General features: G+C 34.1%; 2 protein-coding genes and 1 long non-coding RNA gene across 8 annotated transcripts; 2 read left to right on the top strand and 1 right to left on the bottom strand.

Moving 5' to 3' along the window:
- The first annotated feature begins 5,444 nt into the window (after positions 1-5,444).
- On the top strand, positions 5,445-6,879 carry LOC104770248 (putative aspartic proteinase GIP2). The gene has a single exon (XM_010494649.3). The coding sequence runs from the start codon at positions 5,619-5,621 to the stop codon at positions 6,783-6,785; it is 1,167 nt and encodes a 388-aa protein (XP_010492951.2). The 5' UTR covers positions 5,445-5,618; the 3' UTR covers positions 6,786-6,879.
- Positions 6,880-7,547: 668 nt separating this feature from the next.
- On the bottom strand, positions 7,548-9,115 carry LOC147918645 (uncharacterized). 6 transcript variants are annotated; one of them, XR_015592225.1, is made up of 6 exons: positions 8,866-9,115; positions 8,569-8,663; positions 8,231-8,440; positions 8,070-8,140; positions 7,823-7,981; positions 7,548-7,744 (listed from the first exon to the last, which is right to left on the bottom strand). It is a non-coding gene; the product is annotated as an uncharacterized LOC147918645 (long non-coding RNA). The 6 variants fall into 6 exon arrangements; XR_015592226.1 differs by having other exon boundaries at positions 8,878-9,106; XR_015592227.1 differs by having other exon boundaries at positions 8,909-9,037.
- A 1,474-nt stretch (positions 9,116-10,589) lies between these two features.
- Positions 10,590-12,114, top strand: LOC104770247 (putative aspartic proteinase GIP2). Its single transcript, XM_010494648.3, has one exon. It carries the CDS (start codon positions 10,692-10,694, stop codon positions 11,856-11,858), a length of 1,167 nt encoding a protein of 388 aa, XP_010492950.1. The 5' UTR covers positions 10,590-10,691; the 3' UTR covers positions 11,859-12,114.
- The last annotated feature ends 6,831 nt before the right edge of the window (positions 12,115-18,945 follow it).

Raw genomic sequence — 18,945 nt, 5'->3', positions numbered from 1 at the left:
GTCTAGGGAATTTCTCAGGAAATTACAAATTATTAAATCAACAGATAAATAGGATTCAAGCAATTAAGAACAGATCTAGAACTCTAAACACTTTTGTAAAATAAATCAGTTCTCACTGCAAATATTATCTAAATTTAAAACCAGAAATCCAAATCTCTTTGTAAAATTCTAGGTTAAAAATCAGCTTTAAAAACATGTTTGGATTGTTCACAAAATTATTAAATCAAATCTCTTTGCAAGAAATAATTTTGTTCATCAAAAGGTTTTATCAGAAAAATCAATTATATTCGCATATCAATTTATTTTCCTAGGTTATTAATTATTCTAGGTGATCAATCAAGAATTAATATGAAGAACAACCTAAGATGAAGATCTAGAAAGGTAATGAAGCCTAAATAAACAGATCTAATAATTCATAAAAACCCTATGAAAAACCCTAAACCTAACAAGCAAACTACTCAGACATGTTTAATGAAGAACAAGACATCTTTTCTGAATAATAAGCAATTTGATATTAAGAAGTAAGAAGGCAGTTCAAGAATCTTCTCTCTACAGATGAAATCAGATCTGTCTCTCCCAAAAGCTCTCAAATCAACAAGGTGGTTGAAATAAAAATTGCTAGAAAATAACTTAATGATTTTCAAAACCTAAAAATACTATTTATATGTCCTAAAACACGTCAGGGACTTGTGTTGCAAATATGGAAGATTTTGGGCTAAATTGTAAAACTTCCAATTTTTGGCTCTCTTGTCGGTTTGGACTGGGTGTCGATCGATGCTCCTTCAGTGTCGATCGACACTGGTCAGTTGATCAAACTCCAAACTGACTTCTTTGATTAAATGCTCCAAAACGATCCAAATTGCTCCATTTTGCTTCTTTCATGCCAAAATCCTATAAAACCTGTAAAGACTCAAAAACATCCTAGAAAACAAATCAAAAGACACTAAAAAACTCTTTATATCATGATTAAAAACCACAAAAACCATGATACATCATTATACAAAAGAAAAATTCCTTTTGTAATCATTTCTCTTATTTCTTTACATTATATTCAAATTCAAAACAATATACAACACTATCATATACTTGCTACATTAAAAAATATAAGGTATTTTGAAAGTAAAAAAATTGACGTGAACCCCAACCATGTCAGTTATATAAATTTGTAGTTCTGGAGCACTCAAGATTGCATCCATTAAATAAAATATAAAAAAATATACTAACTATCAATTTTTGCTACCTCTCAATCGGCGGATCTTTTCCATTTTTTCGAAACAATGAACTGTTGTCACTTATCACGTAACTCACGACGTGTTGCGAAATTATGCATGCATGATGATAATAGGCTAAGTTCTTGTAGATTTTCATTTTCTCTAAATCAATACAATAAAAGTAGAAGTGTTTCTTTCCAGGTGTTGAAACATCAGTAAAAATCAATAACCAATTAAATTATAACAAATAATACACATCAGCTAAAAACCTGCCACGCTGGACGCACTCCAAATCCTTCGCTTGTAAACGTTTCTCTTATCTCTGTTCAATCTTAAGCTCCGTGATCGATTTCGAATCACCATCAACTATCATTGTGATTAAGCAGCGGTTTTTTCATCCGATTGTTACTTCTCTTCCACTATCCACCGCTGGATGACTCGATTCCAAGACTTTAGCCGGGAATCTCTATAGTAGATCTCTCTCTTATGCATATCTAGGTTTTTTTTTCATTTGATCTTCCGATTGATTGCTTATGGTTAACCTTTGATTATTCTCATATATGCATATGACAGTCTAATGCTTTTGTTAATTCATCTTCTGCTTTCTAATTCCATATCTAATTCAGTTTCAATGTATAATTTTTTCCTGCTTTCGCCCAGGTATAGAAATGACTTGTTTGCTTGTATAAGAGTTTTCTAACATAAGATTCTTTAGACTATGTTGTACTGGTCTTGCTGTATATGTATTCGTTCATTGTTCCTTTGTTATGCTTAAGGAAATGTATTATGTAAGAATCATGTAAGGTATGTGTTTGACATGGCGCTTTCTTCAAGATACACAATTTCTAATCAGAAGAGGATTTGAGAAAAATTCAACTTGAATCGCTTGGATGCACCTCCTATATAAATTGATAAATTTCTTGGTTTATATTAGAACAGTAACATGGCTTCACGGTGATCAAACAATATTAACTTGTAGGCATGGCTTCATGGTTTCTATTAGTTTGGTTTGAATCTCGTCGATCTTGTTGGTGGTGAATTTAATAAAAAAATTGTAGGCATGGCCATTTTACTTTCGCTATTGACAAAATGTTTATGTCACCAAATCATTGGGGGATTCTTTTATTTAATCATGAATTCAAATGCAGGACTGTAGGCATGGCAAAGCGTGGGGAATTGCTCACAAAGATGGTGGGTTCTGTTCTATCATCTGTTTTCTTATTCAAATGTGTATCAGTTAAAATACATCACTTGCTTTGTACTTTTACGATTCATACCAGGTAACCTTCTTCCTTAATATATTTCCTCATATGAATCCTTCAAACTCTAGAAAGTAAATTGCCTTTTGAGTGTTTCTGTAATTGGAGTGTTTGGTTTGGTCTATTTGATATTTTATAAAAAATTGAATTGTTTTATGATACTTGCCTTGTGGTGAATAATTTGTTTTCTTAGTTTTTGTGCAACATCTTCAATATGTGATCTATTTCTAAGGTTGGTTCCTCGTTTTTTTTTTATTACAGTTGGCTAGGATAGAGTAAGAACATAGACCGGTCTTTGATTTCTTTCAACCTGAGGTTTGACACTTCTTCCTGTTCTTTTGATTAAGTTGAGATTACTTTGTAAAATCGTTAAGGACGGTGTGAAAACTGAGATTGAACTTCTCCTTCCGAAGTGATTTGAATGTGGAGGAGCTTATCGCCGTTTAAACAGTTCCGAACAGAATTGAGAGAGTTTTTGAGTATTTGAATTTGTATTGCTTTTTTGGAAAAAATGTTCGATCCTTTACAACTGACACCCCCCTTACATATTTATACCGACCAATTTATTACCCAATTAATGCATAATTAATAGGACGCGATTTGCGCGATCTAATTAATCCTCTTGAATGCGGGAATCTTTGACCGGGACCGAGCTGCGAGCTGACCAGCACGAAGCATCTCCGCGCTCTCTTCCTTTCCCCGGGCCTGATGGGCCGATCAGTAATACGCTCTTGGCCCATTAGACAAGCCCGGCCTAGGCCCTCTTGCCTATTGCCCGAGATGACAGATCGTGGGTACAACAGACGGTAAGTATTTTTTTTTGTTTATGTTTCAGTTCACTTATCAGTGTCCTGCTGTTTTCACTTATCAGTGTCCTGCTGTTTTCACTTCTATCAACTAATAGATGTCCTCTTCAGGCTCTCTGATTTTAGTAAAACAAAACTATATGACATGCAAAAGATGAAGAAACAGAAAGAAAGGGAAGATGTGTGAACTGAATATAAATCTTGGCAAATTTGGAGGAAAAATTGGTGGTGGAAGTCCAAAGAGCAGAGGGAAACATAAGCTAGAGGAGAGAGTCTTCAAATCAATTGTAGTGTATTTCAAGAGTAGTGTTCTTGATAGCATTTGCTACATTTTTGTTCTTGAAGAACTAACGACAGAGATAAGAAAATTACCAATTACGGTAAGACCAAGATCTGAGGAGAAATTGGAGGAGGCAAAGAGAGTAGATGACAAAAGAGAAGAGGCAACAAAAGGAAAGGAAAGTAATTGTGGTAACGAAAAGTGAGAAATAAAAATTACTATAACACCATGTATTCTATAATGGACCTATAATTTAGAGTTATAATAAGTAACTAAGCTTGGTCCATATTCACTTACAGTTACCAGTTTTTATGAACTGTTTATCATATTCATTCAAAAATCTCATAACAAAGTCTGGTCCATCTTTTTCGGTTTATATATTTTCATTTTGTTTTCGTAACGTGTATTCAAAATATGCAAAACATAAACAAAAGCAATTAAAGAGAAACAAAAACATCTTTAAGCAATAATATAATTTTTTTTTTTTTGTCAACTATTGGGCCACAACTGGCCGGCCCATTAACCAAATTCCTACATTCGTAGGAACATGGATTCGATCTCAGGTGTGATGGCGCCTTCTACAAATGGACTTACCTCCTGCCACTGCACTAAAGTCACTTCAACAATAATATAATTTTTATATTTGCTTATTTATATTATTGTGATTAAATTATGATTTTTTAGAGATAAAACAAATAGAAATAATATATAGAAATAACAAATTTAATTAAATTATGATTTTTTAGAGATAAAACAAATAGAAATAATATATGGGACTAATTCTATAAAAATAAAAATCTCAACACAATAAAGAAAAATATAACAAACAGACTAAATATTTATTTAATTGATTAGAGAAACGTTTTTACAAAAAAGTACTGAATAAGAATAATTTACAGATAGATATACCGATTCTCCAAAACAAATCGAAGAAATAACTACTGCATGTGGGCGAGACTACTCGATATATCTTTCATCTTTGTCGGCAATAACCCATAAAGTACACGTGAGTCTTGCTGGATTTCACATTTTCAGATCTTCATCGTAAAAGAGAAAATTATTAAATGTTTTTTCGGCTCCAAAGTTCTAAAGATGCTACTTTAGGTTAAAACTAAATATGATAAAATTATGCCAGTGGATACATTTATCTAAATGTGGGACAAAATGAACATCAATTATTTTTCTATTAATGTAAAACCAACCCAAAACGAACAATATATCTAGATTACCCACTCTAGTCTCTAGCAAATGAATAGTAAGTAGTTCGACGTCTGCACACAAGTTAGTGTAAATGTGTTGGACTGAGAGAAAATGAAGTACTTTAATACTTTTTTCTTGATCAAAATATGAAGTGCCCCAAATTCCCATCTCTTTTTTTCTTGGTTGGACCAACCGGCACCATACTCATCTCGAAACTCGACATTGCTGATCATTTGTTTTAGCCTCGACTGTCGGTATTTTTTTAGCTAAAGCCGGATTTAATATTTTTTAAAAAGTGGATATTAAATTATTAATTCCAATAAAACAGTTTTGAAAAAAAATTTCCCAATCCAACCCAGGCATCGAGTGTCGGTATTGAAGCCCAAGTGGGATTTTTCAATAAAATATGTTCCGGAAAACGTGATATATTTGGTATAAAAAAATAGACATTTTCTAAAAAATGTCTATTCTTAATAGTATATTCTATTTCTCCTGTTTTATAAAGATAGACTTTTTCTAAGAAAACTTTTTGTTTCGTAAAAATTAGGTGTTTCATGCAAAATTTATGTAACATTTATAGCTTTATTCCTATTCACTAGAACTAAATCTCTCGCTAATATATTTTTTATATTTGAAAATCTAAATTTTCATATTAAAATGAGACAACGTGGGAAGATGCTTCTGGGTTCTGACTGTCATTCCAGAATGACAAAAACTTACCGAAAATGTTAAAATCTAAAATCCCAAAAAGAAACGAAGAGGACACATAACATTCTATAAATATACATGATGGTTAGTCTTAGTAATTCACATCACAAGTCAGCAGTCCCCAAGTAACAACTCTCCAAAAAAAACAGAAAAAATGGCTCCTCGTGTGATCTTTCTTCTCCTCTCCCTTGTTTTTCTCTACCTGACAAACACATCACACTCGTTGGAAAAGTTTCAATCATTTATACACCCAATAAAAAAAGACGAGGCCACAAAAACCTATACCATCCCTCTGTCCATCGGCTCAAGTTCCACCCACGAGTTCGTCCTTGACCTCAACGGAGTCGCACCGTTATCGCAAAACTGCGCCACAGCCGCCAAATCCTCAAGCTTCCACCCCATCAGATGCGGCTCAACGAGATGCACCTACGCAAACCCGACCTTCTCCTGTCCCAGCAACCCCACCACTAAGACGAAGACACCGTGTCGCTCCTCCGACAATGCCCGGCTCTTCCGCGACACCGTCCCGTTATTTTACTCATCCAATGGAGTATACACTAGGGACAGTGAAAAGAGCTCTTCGCTGAGTTTGACCTGCACTGATGGTGGTCCTTTGAAAGGAACCATCGGTCTCGCTAACACTCACTTGTCCATTCCCACGCAGCTAGTCTCCATGTACAAGCTTCCTCCAAAGATGGCTCTCTGTTTGCCTTCCACCGAAAAATCAAAAACTTATTCTGGTGACCTTTGGATCGGTAAAGGGGAGTACTACTATCTGCCTTACTTAAAAGATGTTTCTACGATCTTTGCCTCCACGCCTCTGATCAATGACAAGTCCGGTGAGTACTTAATCGATGTGAAGTCCATCCAAATCGGTGGAAAGAACGTTCCCATACTCCATGGAGCCACAAAGATCTCCACTTTGGCGCCTTACACCGTATTGGAAACTTCCATCTACAAGGCTCTTGTCACAGCCTTCTCCGGAAACGCCAAGATGGCTAAAGCTCCAGCCGTGAAGCCTTTTGGTGCGTGCTTCAGCTCCAATGGAGGACGTGGAGCTCCCGTGATCGACCTAGTGCTGAGCGGAGGGGCTAAGTGGAGGATCTACGGGTCTAATTCGCTGGTGAATGTGAATAAAAAAGTGGTTTGTTTAGGGTTTGTGGACGGAGGTGTGAATCCGAAGAACCCTATAGTGATTGGAGGCTATCAGATGGAAGATAATTTGGTGGAGTTCGATCTCAAAGCTTCCAAGTTTTCTTTCTCTTCTTCTCTTTTGCTTCACAACACTTCTTGTTCAGTAGCTAGATTATCACCTTTCTAATGCACGTGATTGAATATCGATGTTGCATATCATTGTGCTTTCAAATAAATTAAAGCTAACGAGAAATATATAGCAGCAGTGTCCTTTTTAATAAGTTGAACTTTTATAAGAATTTACACAAGAACTTGCATTCTCGTCTTCTCGAACACCGACGGTAGAAAGAAAATTAATTTGACCTGGTCCCGTCAAAACAACTTGCAATTTCCTCGACATTAACAAACTCACTTTTAGTTTATGTAATAAAATAAAAATTAGATGTGTAAGACCATCATTAGTGCTGGGTACTCTCTAAGTTACTCTCATATTAAATAATTATATAATTAATACTAAATTAATCAAAGCAACCCTAAGAGAACTTAAGCAAAATCACCTCATTACTAGAGAACCTAAAGAAAGTTACTCAAACATTTAAATAATAATTTTTTAATTTGTGTTTATTCATTATCAAACTTTAATAATCTAAAATGACAAAACAATTATTTAATTTTTTTATATTACATAAAATAGAAAACAATAAAATTTGATAAAATTTGGAATATTAAACATATTTTACAAAATTCAGAATAGTAAACATATTTTATAAAATTCGAAATATTAAACATATTAAACAAAATTCAGAATAAGATTTATTGTGCGGTTACATTAAATTTTTGTCAGATATGCTAAATCAAGTATTTTTCCAAAATATCATGCATTTGTGTATCATGAACGTTATTTATGTTTATTAATTAACAAATTTTAATAATCTAAAATGACAAACAATTGTTTAAATTATTTCTATTACATAAAATATAAAACAAAAAAATTTACAATATTCGGAATATTAAATATATTTTACAAAATTTGGAAAGCAGAAGAGGTAGTGGCAAGACTAGACAAAAGACCAACGAGAAGTACATTGTTGTTTGGTTGGGTTGAGTTGAACCATTTGAATCCATCTAAGCACCCTCTTGTTGCATCTGCAGGAATCGAAGCTCCTTTATGATGCTGAGTCAAAGAGGCTTTATGTTCTATTAAATAATAAAATTAGAGATTACCGTTTGTTCTACTAGTTGTAGCTGTTGGAGACTTTGGTAGAAACATATGAACTCAGACATATACAGCAGTCCTACACCGTCACTTTCCTTTTCATCATTGTTCATCCTCTGAAACCTGTACTTGGGAAGGATGCTGAGATCTACTTCAGATGCACCCTCCTGAACACATCACAAATGATGTTTATTGCTTTCATTCCTTCCAAAGGTAAGTCTGATATTCAAAAGTGTTGCTGTTTTAAGCTCATACCTGCCCAACAACTGCGTAAAGAAGAGCAATAATACAAAGGTTGTTGTTTTAAGCTCATACTTGCCCAGCAACTGCGTAAAGAAGAACAATAATACAAGGGTTGCTGTTTTGATATACTTGAATCATATATAGAAAAAAACAGAATCATCTTAGCTTCTAACCTGAAGCACTTTCATTCAACTTGTAGTGAATCTCACTAACAGTATATACCATTGTAGACTCACCACAATAACCTGTTTAAACAACTGAAACTAGAACAGAACCCCTGCTCAACCATCTTGTTAAAAACAGAACACACTAGCAGCTTGAAAACTCACTACTAGCACCCATCAAGCAGTCGTACACAAACTCCTAAAGGTACCTCAACAATGCTAAGACCAAGAACCTAATGTGAGAATGTGAGCTTCAGCGAGATATGGTTTAGGCTGATAAATTATACTCTTAAACATATCCCTTTGGTATCTAATGTTCAAAAGAAAAGTTAGATCCTGTGAATTACCTGTAACATACTAAGAGGCGGTGGCAAAAGCCTCCCACCAGCACCTGTTTGACCAAATGAAGGCAGAAAAAGAAACCTCCCAAGCGAATAAGCCCCTGCAAAATAATAATACCAGAGATATAATCAATCAAAACTAAAAGCTTTTTAATTTGTCCAGCCTTACAATTTTTTGGCACACTAGACCCTAAATTCTACACAAGATCACAGAACAGATCCATGCAAAGAGAAATTAATTAGACAGAACAAAGCCTACACAAGCTTCATCGGAAATCAAAACACGATAGAATTTTTTTCAACCTAACAACTTACAAACCGATGCATCTGCGATAGTCACACCAACCATTGAATCGTTTGTGAAAAAATAATAATTTAGAACATCAAACAGAGCTCCGGAAAAGCCATCGGTTTCATACACCAACAACCCTCTAGTTTAAGCCGGAAAAATCAAACAATTAGAGGTGAATCGATTGATTTTATCAGTTTTCAGATAAATCAGCGATTGACCAAGAGAGAAGAGAGAGAGACGATCGGGAAAAAAAGAAAGAAGAAAATGGAAAAAAGAAAAAATTTCTTTTATATTTTAGCATCAACGAATTATAATATGCCACGTAGCGTTGCTACTACGTTACTCAAATTCCTTCCCCTGGAATCGATACTCTTTTTAACAGACGAAAAATGAATTTTTAATTAGGTTTTTGGGCCTCATTTACAAGAGAAACAATGAAAGCAATCCCCACTAATCATGCTCTAAGCGTCGGACAAATCAATTTAAGACTTCCGATATGTAAAGATTGGGAAGTGCAAAGAAACTTTTGTTTACAGAAGAAAAAGACGTTTTTGCTTAGAGAATATTATCCTTGTTCTGTGTGATAGATCACAATTATAATTATTTTATCATAACTAATTTTAGATGTATATATATAAGGGTCAAAATATAAAAAGAATAACTGTAAAAAACATTTATTTATTGTACTGGTTTAATTTAAAAGTTTTAGTTAACATTACGAAAAATTAAAATTTATGGATGTCATACGGCCCCGGCCCATAGTCGTCAACTGTCTCCGCCCCGATATGATGTTGAACTAGGTTCTATTGCTCGCTTTACCATTATGTCTGGTATAACAAAGCGAAGCAGATTTTTCTGAACTTAAGTTTTCCAATCCTCCAAAACAGATGAGTATGGGTCCTCAGTCCTCTATCTCGTAGAGCAGCGTCCTCGAGAACTACATATGTTTATTGTACTTAAACCAGCAAAATAAAACTAAAGTGACCTTAGAAGAAGACACAAAAATGTTTAAATTGCACGAGATACATCTGAAACACATATGGGAATGTGGTCCAGTCGTCCAGATATCGTGTCATTAAATCAAAACACCTGCTTTTCTAATTTCTATCGTCAAAGCTCCGAAAAAAAGTCTCATAAGTTACACGACAATATAAAGGTATGGATTTGGAAATATATGGGCATGCGGTCCATATATCATTAAATACATAAACACATGCTTTTTCTGTAGTTTTCTTGCTAGTCGGCCCTCGGCTAATGCTAAATATATACTATACTAGATTTTAGCATCTCTATGTAAGTTGACCATATAGTTATCTAAATATGTTAACTGACATTTTTAGTATTTTATGATAATTATTGTTGACCATAATCTCTATGTAACTTGAATTCTCAGAAATTCCCTTAAGAATACATCATTAAAAAAAAAATCTGTTAAATTCAAATTGACTTTTGACATTTTTCTATGACTCTGAAGTTAAATTAGATATTTTAAGCCAAAATTTTTACATTAATTTTTTTAAAATACACATGTATTATATATTAAAAAATCCTTCAATGACACTTTTTGAAGCCAAGCGGATATGTTTTGGCTTTTTGAAATCTGAAAGAAAACAAAAAATATGTTATTTGGATATCAAATGAGATCACGTGGTACGATGGTTCTGGCTACATTCTAATCTTCTCAAATCACAAAAACTTGCTTACCCCATTGTTCAGATCTAAATTGCATAAAGAAGGGAAGAGGATAATAATATTCTATAAATATACATGATGGTTAGTTTTAGTAACTCACATCATAGCCACACCCACAAGTAACAAATCAGATATCCTTTTTTAAATGGCTCATATGATCTTTCTTCTCCTCTCTCTTGTTTTTCTCTACCTTGCAAACACATCACACTCGTTGGAAAAGTTTCAATCATTTCTACACCCAGTTAATAAAGATAAGGCCACAAATATCTACTCCATCCCTTTGTCCATTGGCTCGAGTGTAAGCCAAGAATTCGTCCTTGACCTCAACGGAGTAGGACCGCTATTACAAAACTGCGCCACAGCCGCCAAATCCTCCTCCTTCCACCCCATCAGGTGTGGCTCCACGAGATGCACATACGCGAACCCGAACTTCTCCTGTCCCAACAACACCACCACTAAGACGAAGACTCCGTGTCGGTCCTCCGACAATGCCCGGCTCTTCCGAGACACTGTCCCGCTATTATATTCATACAACGGTGTTTACATTATGGACAGTGAAAAGAGCTCTTCACTGACTTTGACCTGCACTGATGGTGCTCCTGTCAAAGGAACCATCGGTCTCGCTAACACTCACTTGTCCATTCCCTCGCAGCTCATTTCTATGTACCAGCTTGCTCCAAAAATGGCTCTTTGTTTGCCTTCCAACGAGAAATCAAAACTTTATCCTGGTGGCCTTTGGATCGGCAAAGGGGAATATTACTATCTGCCTTACTTAAAAGATGTTTCTACGATCTTTGCCTCCACACCTTTGATTGGCAATGCCAAGTCCGGTGAGCATTTTATCAATGTGAAGTCCATCCAAATCGGTGGAAAGACCGTTCCAATACTCCATGGAGCCACAAAGATATGCACTATGGCTCCTTACACCGTATTGCAAACTTCCATTTACAAGTCTCTTCTCACAGCCTTCTCCGGAAACGTCAAGATGGCTAAAGCTCCAGCCGTGAAGCCTTTTGGTGCGTGCTTCAGCTCCAATGGAGGACGTGGAGCTCCCGTGATCGACCTATTGCTGAGCGGAGGTGCTAAGTGGAGGATCTACGGGTCTAATTCGCTGGTGAAGGTGAATAAAAATGTGGTTTGTTTAGGGTTTTTGGACGGAGGTGTGAATCCGAAGAACCCTATACTTATCGGAGGATATCAGATGGAAGATAATCTGGTGGAGTTCGATCTCAAAGCTTCCAAGTTTTCTTTCTCTTCTTCTCTTTTGCTTCACAACACCTCTTGCTCAGTGGAAAGGTTATCTCCTTTCTAATGCATGTAATCGACGATGGACGTTATGAGGACATGTCATTTGGTTTCAGCGTCGACATGATAAATTAAAGTCAATAATTTAAAGACTATATATGAGTAGTCTTTAATGGCACGCCACTAGCAAGTACACACAGCTGACTGTGATAGAGTTGTGTTTAGAGGAAATCACTATAATTCGCGTCATAGATTAGAGATATATAGACTGAAAGAGTGTCTGGTTAGTAAAGTCATTATAATTCAATTTTCTTGATCTCTCAGTTCCTTTATTCATCCTGTCAATATTTGTTCGCCGAATATGTTCATCTCCGTAAACCACTTTTATAAATGTATATAATTCTCCGAACGGAACCGGTTAACCGAAACCAAGTATGCTCAAATAAATCAGATCTGAGAAATAAGCATCTACTCCATTCATCCCCCTTCATTAGGTTTATCCACGTGTAAATTAAAAAATGTTGAGTGAGTGCATATTTTGGTATATGCAGTTAAATACTTATCTGTTTTGGTGTATAATTTATCATTTTATTGAATCGACGTGATCGACCTTCCTCCACTTGATAGTACTATACTACTATAAACTTGATAGTACTGTACTATAAACTATATGAGTTATAAAAAGCTTGACAGTACTCTATGCTTTCGAGTATTTTCTTTAATCATGAATAAAATATTCTAATTTTAAGAGTTTCTGGCAATTTGCAAAAGAATTGTTATTCTAATGAAGATTTGTAACTTCGAAAGCATGGCACAATAAGTGCCACCAACCAGACAAAGCATGCTTTCAAAGTTACAAATCTTTAAAAAAAACAGAGGGTAAAGTACGACATAACGTGCCCAGAAAAGAAAGGTAAAGTATGATATTGTTTGTTTGTTTTTCTTTTTGAATACGAAACTGGGAATGGCTCATTGTAGCCATGCATGTGTAAGTACGGATTACAGAATCGATTAATTGTTCCGCAAGTTACCCAACAATATCGAGAGATGTGGATTTGGAAAAAAAAACAAAGCACATGCTTTCAAGAGATCGAAGATAATATGCTTACCTTTGCAGCATCTGATCATTGTATACGTCGTAAACACATCCTTTTCTCTATTTTTTTTTTTTTTTTGTTTACTAGTGTGTCGACAGAAAATCTCTTATGGTATATTTTCTAAAGTATCTTTCTATGTACACTGACTGACTGACCATCTCTAATAATAATGAAAACACGTACGCATGTGGTATATTACAATGTGATAAGTTCTTAAGATTTGTATTTTTTAACCGAAGAGCGGAGCAGTAGACTAAATCATTTTGCCGATATTGATCCTCAAAAAGTAAAAAAGCTCATATTTCTTTATATGAGAGAAAATGAAATTAGGTACATTTTTGTCATATGATTAATTTAACCTGATGGAATTCAAACATACGGCGTGAGAAATATAAGATTTTCTTAGAAATTAAGACGTTGATACTACTACAAAGCTGCAACGAATAAATGTGATAGGAGAAATTTTTGCATTACTGACAAAGACAACGAAACATTGATACTCAAATCCTCATTCCTCCTCTCCTCCTTTAAAAATGTTAAGCTGCCTAAAGGTAACATAACTCTTTTAATGCTATGCTAATAATAGCCCATTTGTATTATTTATTACAATCTTCTTATCTCTCCATGATCCATTTGGTATATCATCCAACAACAAGTTACATGATCTTGTCACTTCCACTCCACCTATATGGGCTTGTAATATTAGATCTACAAAGTCCATTAACCTTTGATGATTGAAGATCAATCTCCACCAAATTATCTTCCATCTGATACCCTCCAACAATCACCATCTCTTCTCTATCTCCGCTCACAAACGCCAAACACATCACTCCTTTCTTCACAACTACCATCGAATTCCATCCGTAGATTCTCCATTTCCCGCCGCCACTCCCCAACCGTCAGATCAGTCACCGGAACATCTTCCATGTTAAACCCCTTACTTCACTCTATAACACACCTCGAAAGGAGATACATTTGTCTTTGCTTCCACCATCTTCTTGGTTAGCTAGCAAACTTAGCTTCGACTTGAAATCTTGATTTTAGTTCAGAGTTCATAGACATTACAATTGACAGCGAATATAATTTGGTTGACCTTTACTATGTCTATAGTATATAAAAATGATGGTTACAGACAAAACCGATGAATATGATGGAGTTACTCAATTACATAACCGATGATGGTTATATAACCCTTTCTATTTATTTGAACGTGAGCTGTTAATGGGCTAAAATATATAATAGACGTTTATCTGAAGTGAAGGACTTATATCAATCCAAGCCCAATGATACCAAAACCCCATGCACTGATATCATTTCATCTCTTCCCCTCCAATTCACACCTAACTATTCGTATGGTTTATTTGCTTGTTGTATTTTACATATAGTGATATGCATATGAATGAAGTTTCGGCCCAATTTGGTTTTAAAAAGTGTCGTCGACTAATCCATACGTTACTTATTACGCGCACACACACACACGTAGATGTCTCACAAAGGCAAGTTAATCACGGAGCAAAGTTCATATCATATATAGCCAGTCAAGTATCGATCATGGTGATTGGTAAATCAATTTGTCCAAATCAACTATTTGTAGTAGAGGGGAATCCTATGATCATGATTATGCACGATGCAAATTGATTGCTTCTTCAGAAAAAAAAAACAAGACAGAGTTTTGTTTTTGTTTGCCAGAAATAAACAAAAACAAACCAAAACAAAACAAAACTGTATCACAGTAAGAATTCATTCACACACATCATATCCATCATGATTAGTTTGCAATTCAGTGTGCACAACTAAAACTTATAGCAAGAAAAAGAAAAAAGAATGTGCACCAAAACAATATAAAAACGACCCATAAGATGATGATCGATGTTGTGCAATCAGTCACATGTTCCACTAGCTGTTGGTGTGTCTCTTTGTATGTCAATTGTAATGGTGGTGTCCTTATCATACAAAGTCATCGGGAGGGATTTTGTGCCAAAAAATTACAGTCCTCAGATTCTCTCTGTGATCTTTTCTCTTTTTTGTTTTTAAGTTACAAAACATTTCGTACCAATCACTTTTTTATAACTCCTATTTACACTACACCACTTTCAACACATATGTAGCACCCACTTTTACAAAAAAAAATTCAACTCTTCTCTCCCTTTTTCGTTTTTATCCCCACCAATCTATTGATCTCTCTCTCTCTCTCTCTTTTTTCACCCGAGATTTTCTTCTGATTAATTGATTGTTTTTGTTTTTTTGTTTCGTAACGTATGAATTTTTTTTCCCTAAATTATGAGTTTAAATTTAATAACGAGAGAGAGAAGAAGAGTGATGAAATGATGAGGCGTGGTGGTGTGAGGTATGGAGGAAAAAGTGGGGCCCACAACCATGAAAATCCGACCGTACATCAGAAAGATTCCCATATTAGATACGTGGGTCCTACAAACTTTACTCGAACCGACGATCTGCACCGTTGGATTCAGTTTCCGTCATTTTTTGCCAGATCGAGTCTCTTTGTACACGCGTCTCACTGGATTATTTATTAGAAAGTACGATTCGGCTCGACCCGGCTCGGCTCCCGACGGTCGTTCGGATTTTCCGGTAAATTTGTATACTAGTAGTATACTAGTTTACTACTAGTATCTCTTTTTCTTATTTTGTAGTACTATTTATTGGTTGTAGTAGCCTTTAGAGAGCTTCGCTTTTTGACCGTTCGTTCACTAGTAGAAATTGGAAGATCTTCTTTTTTCTTTTATATCCGGTGTGTGTTGTCAGAAGACGTAACAAGCAAATCAAGAATCTGTTGATTTATCGACTTAAGATTGTAGTTTTGTACTTATAATTACGGCTTCCCTGCTCTTAACCTTTTGTATGTACAGATTAATGTTCTAGACTTGTTAATCTGGTTTATCCTATTATATTAATTGGGAAGTACAAATATGAAACTAACCTTATATGTGTAAAAAATTATATTCAATTGCCATCATAAAAACTTAATTAAGATTAATTAATCAATTAAATAAATATAATTAATTAAAAAACGAAAATTGGAGACAAATCAAATAAAATAAATTGTAGAAAAATATAAAAAAAGAAATCTATTAGAATCCAAACTAATTCGTACTTAAAAAAACAAAAATCAACATGTAAGATTTTAAAAATCTAATCGAATAAAATCTATATAACTACAAATTTCATCAAAAAAAATTTACAGCACGGGTTAAATTTTTTATAAAAAAACTAATCGATAAAATATATAACAGTTCCGTTTAACGGCTTAGATTTTAAAAATTAATAAATAAAATATATAGATATAGTATCTTATCATTTTCTTCTTTAATTTTCCCTATTTTTATTTTATATGTTTGAATTACTCAGTTTCAAATACAGAGAGAGAGGAAGAAAAATAAATAATAGACTTTAGTCATTACATGCAATTGTTTTATTGACAGGTTTTCAATAAACATTTTTAAAATACAAAAATTATAATATAAGCAAACCGAATTTTTAATCACAAACAATTATAAATAACATAATAACAAAATAAATAATTATAAATCTTCATCAAAAAAAAGTTCAGCCCGCGGTTTTTCCGCGGGTTAGTACCTAGTTCCATATTATTTTAATATCATGTATCGTGTATCGAATAAACAACTTTTTAGTTATAACTTACAAGTAGTATAATATTGATATCAAGATACCTTGATAAATTGATCAATATATCAACTTTTCAATATAAATATGTAAAAGTGTTTGAGTTTTAACCGAAATGAATGTGATCGGCCGAGTTAAATTGTGAAATTCATTTTTTTTTTTACACTATGAATAAATAGAAATTACGAAAAGAACAAAAATTGAAGTAAGGTCGGACTCTGAGGTGATGTGTTTGGGGGTCATAATTCTACGAAAAGTGAAGGATCCAGCCATGTCGCTACTTGTCGTATTTCCCTTTACATTATAAGCTATGGAGGACTATTTAAGTATTTATACAAGAAATCATTTGACTTGAATCCAAAGATCGGATTTAGATGGTTGAAATACGTCTTGTTAGTCGTATGTTTTAAATGGATATAAGATATTAAGATGTAACTTTCATAGTTCTGACATGATCAAACGGTTCTTGCATTCTGTCATATGTGTTTGTCAAAAAACAGTATCTAAAATGACCAAAACTTATTTCCTCTTCTAATATGATGTTTTATATTGCTTGGTCAGCGCTACATGAAGTCTCATGCATCTCTTATAAGCATTATCATTCATGGTTAGATATCCAAAGGCTAATAATCTTGGGACCCGACTGAAAACTGTGGAAAATATATGCTACTGAGGCTTTCTAAGGGAGGGGTCGTGGGACTGCGGTCTCTGGAGTTTTTTTTCTTGTGGGTTGGGAGGTGTCGTGACATGTCATATGCCGAGCCGAGCCGAGCGTCCAAAAGACTGACCTCCTCATATACGATCTTACGTATTGTGTTATTTCTATCATGATCTGGTTAGTAAAATGTTGGGCAGGATAAATTCTATCATAATTATGTTATACTTCATTAACAATGGAGAATTATATATTCTCTAAAATATAATAATGATATGGGTTGTAACGGTAAGCATTGAGTCAGTACGGGCCGTAACTGGATTTTGACACCGACTACGTTTCTTTGACGAAACGATATTGTCAAGAGAATATTCGAAGTTGATCTCATCAAGGGAATATTCGAAAATAACTTTATCTTGTGAAAGGAATATTGAAAAACGATCTTATCTCATGAAGAGGCGGTTAAACGAATCCAAATCCCATGAAGATTAGGGTAGGCAAAGTTTCTCTATAAAAATGGAACTACGTCGTCAAAATACGACACGAAATTAAGAGCAAAGGCAAGATAATTCACGAAACTACAAGACGCACGACTTAGCTCATAGATCGACTCGCTGCGCTTGATTTCTTGTACTTTGTAGTTGATACTTTGATTAATAAAAATACTATTCGACTATTTATTTTTTTGTTGTCTGTAGTCTTTAAGAGAATCGATTACTTTTGCCCAAACACAAAATAAATTATCAGTAATATATCGATTAAAAATTACTATTAAAAGGATAAATATTTTAAGAATATATTAATCACTAATTGTTTTTTAAGGCTAGTTAATCACTACTAATTGTTACATGCTCTACTAATATGATACAAGTGTATTTTTAAAGCACTTACCTTTTTACTATTAATTTAGATCTTTCCCATATAGATAGTTTTATTCTATATTTTATGTTTTGTACTCTTTTAAAATACTATTTATAGATTGTACTGGACCACTGCCACTGATCATAGATTGTGTATGGTATTAATTTTAAAACGTTTTTACCAAGGGCAAACCGAATGTGAATGTGTAACAATATACCTTAGGAGTCAGTGAAGAATTATTCGGTGTTGAAGTAAAAAAAATCGGCAAATATTTTTAATTCAGGGGAATAATATTATTAATCATATATAGTTGGGTTCAAACTTGGGAATTAGCAAACAAAATACTACTATAAGAAAACAATTTAGTAGCCCGTAATTGAAGGATTTTGTCGGTCATGTTTTAGGCCAATCCCTCTCGTTTATAGTAGGACTAATAAGTAACAACTTAATTAGTGTGTTCAACCATCCCAATATATATTTTTGCGTGGAATTTAATACTGTATATGGTTCAAAAAAATAGTACTATATACTAAATACTGAGTTTGTTCAACCACTAAATTCCATTGACGGTATTAAAGGATTAGGGGATAAAGAGTTTACTACAAATGAAGAGTTCTTCTTTTCTTGTGGAATTGCACCTTCGAGTAATTCTACATCTTCTATCTAAGGACCAATTAACAATTTTAGTATTTACAACAACAACAGCCACGAAAAACTTATTACAGTTTTAAATATTACAAAACTTTATTAGCACAAAACGAAGTACTAGATAATTTATATTATGAAAGATGGTCAACTCTCTCCATCTGGGTGACACATCAACAGTGGAGAGAGTGCCACATGGCTATACTTATTAAAAGCAAATAAACCTAAACTAAAAGGAATCTAAAACATCTCCA

The sequence above is a fragment of the Camelina sativa genome, chromosome 20 (assembly GCF_030686135.1).
Source record: "Camelina sativa cultivar CO46 ecotype springtype chromosome 20, ASM3068613v1".
NCBI classification, from domain to species: domain Eukaryota; kingdom Viridiplantae; phylum Streptophyta; class Magnoliopsida; order Brassicales; family Brassicaceae; genus Camelina; species Camelina sativa.
This window is presented reverse-complemented; position numbering and strand designations above follow the sequence as displayed.

Coding starts and splice junctions, on each gene's coding strand:
- LOC104770248 (XM_010494649.3), top strand. CDS start 5,619: ATGGCTCCTCGTGTGATCTTTCTTCTCCTCTCCCTTGTTTTTCTCTAC.
- LOC104770247 (XM_010494648.3), top strand. CDS start 10,692: ATGGCTCATATGATCTTTCTTCTCCTCTCTCTTGTTTTTCTCTACCTT.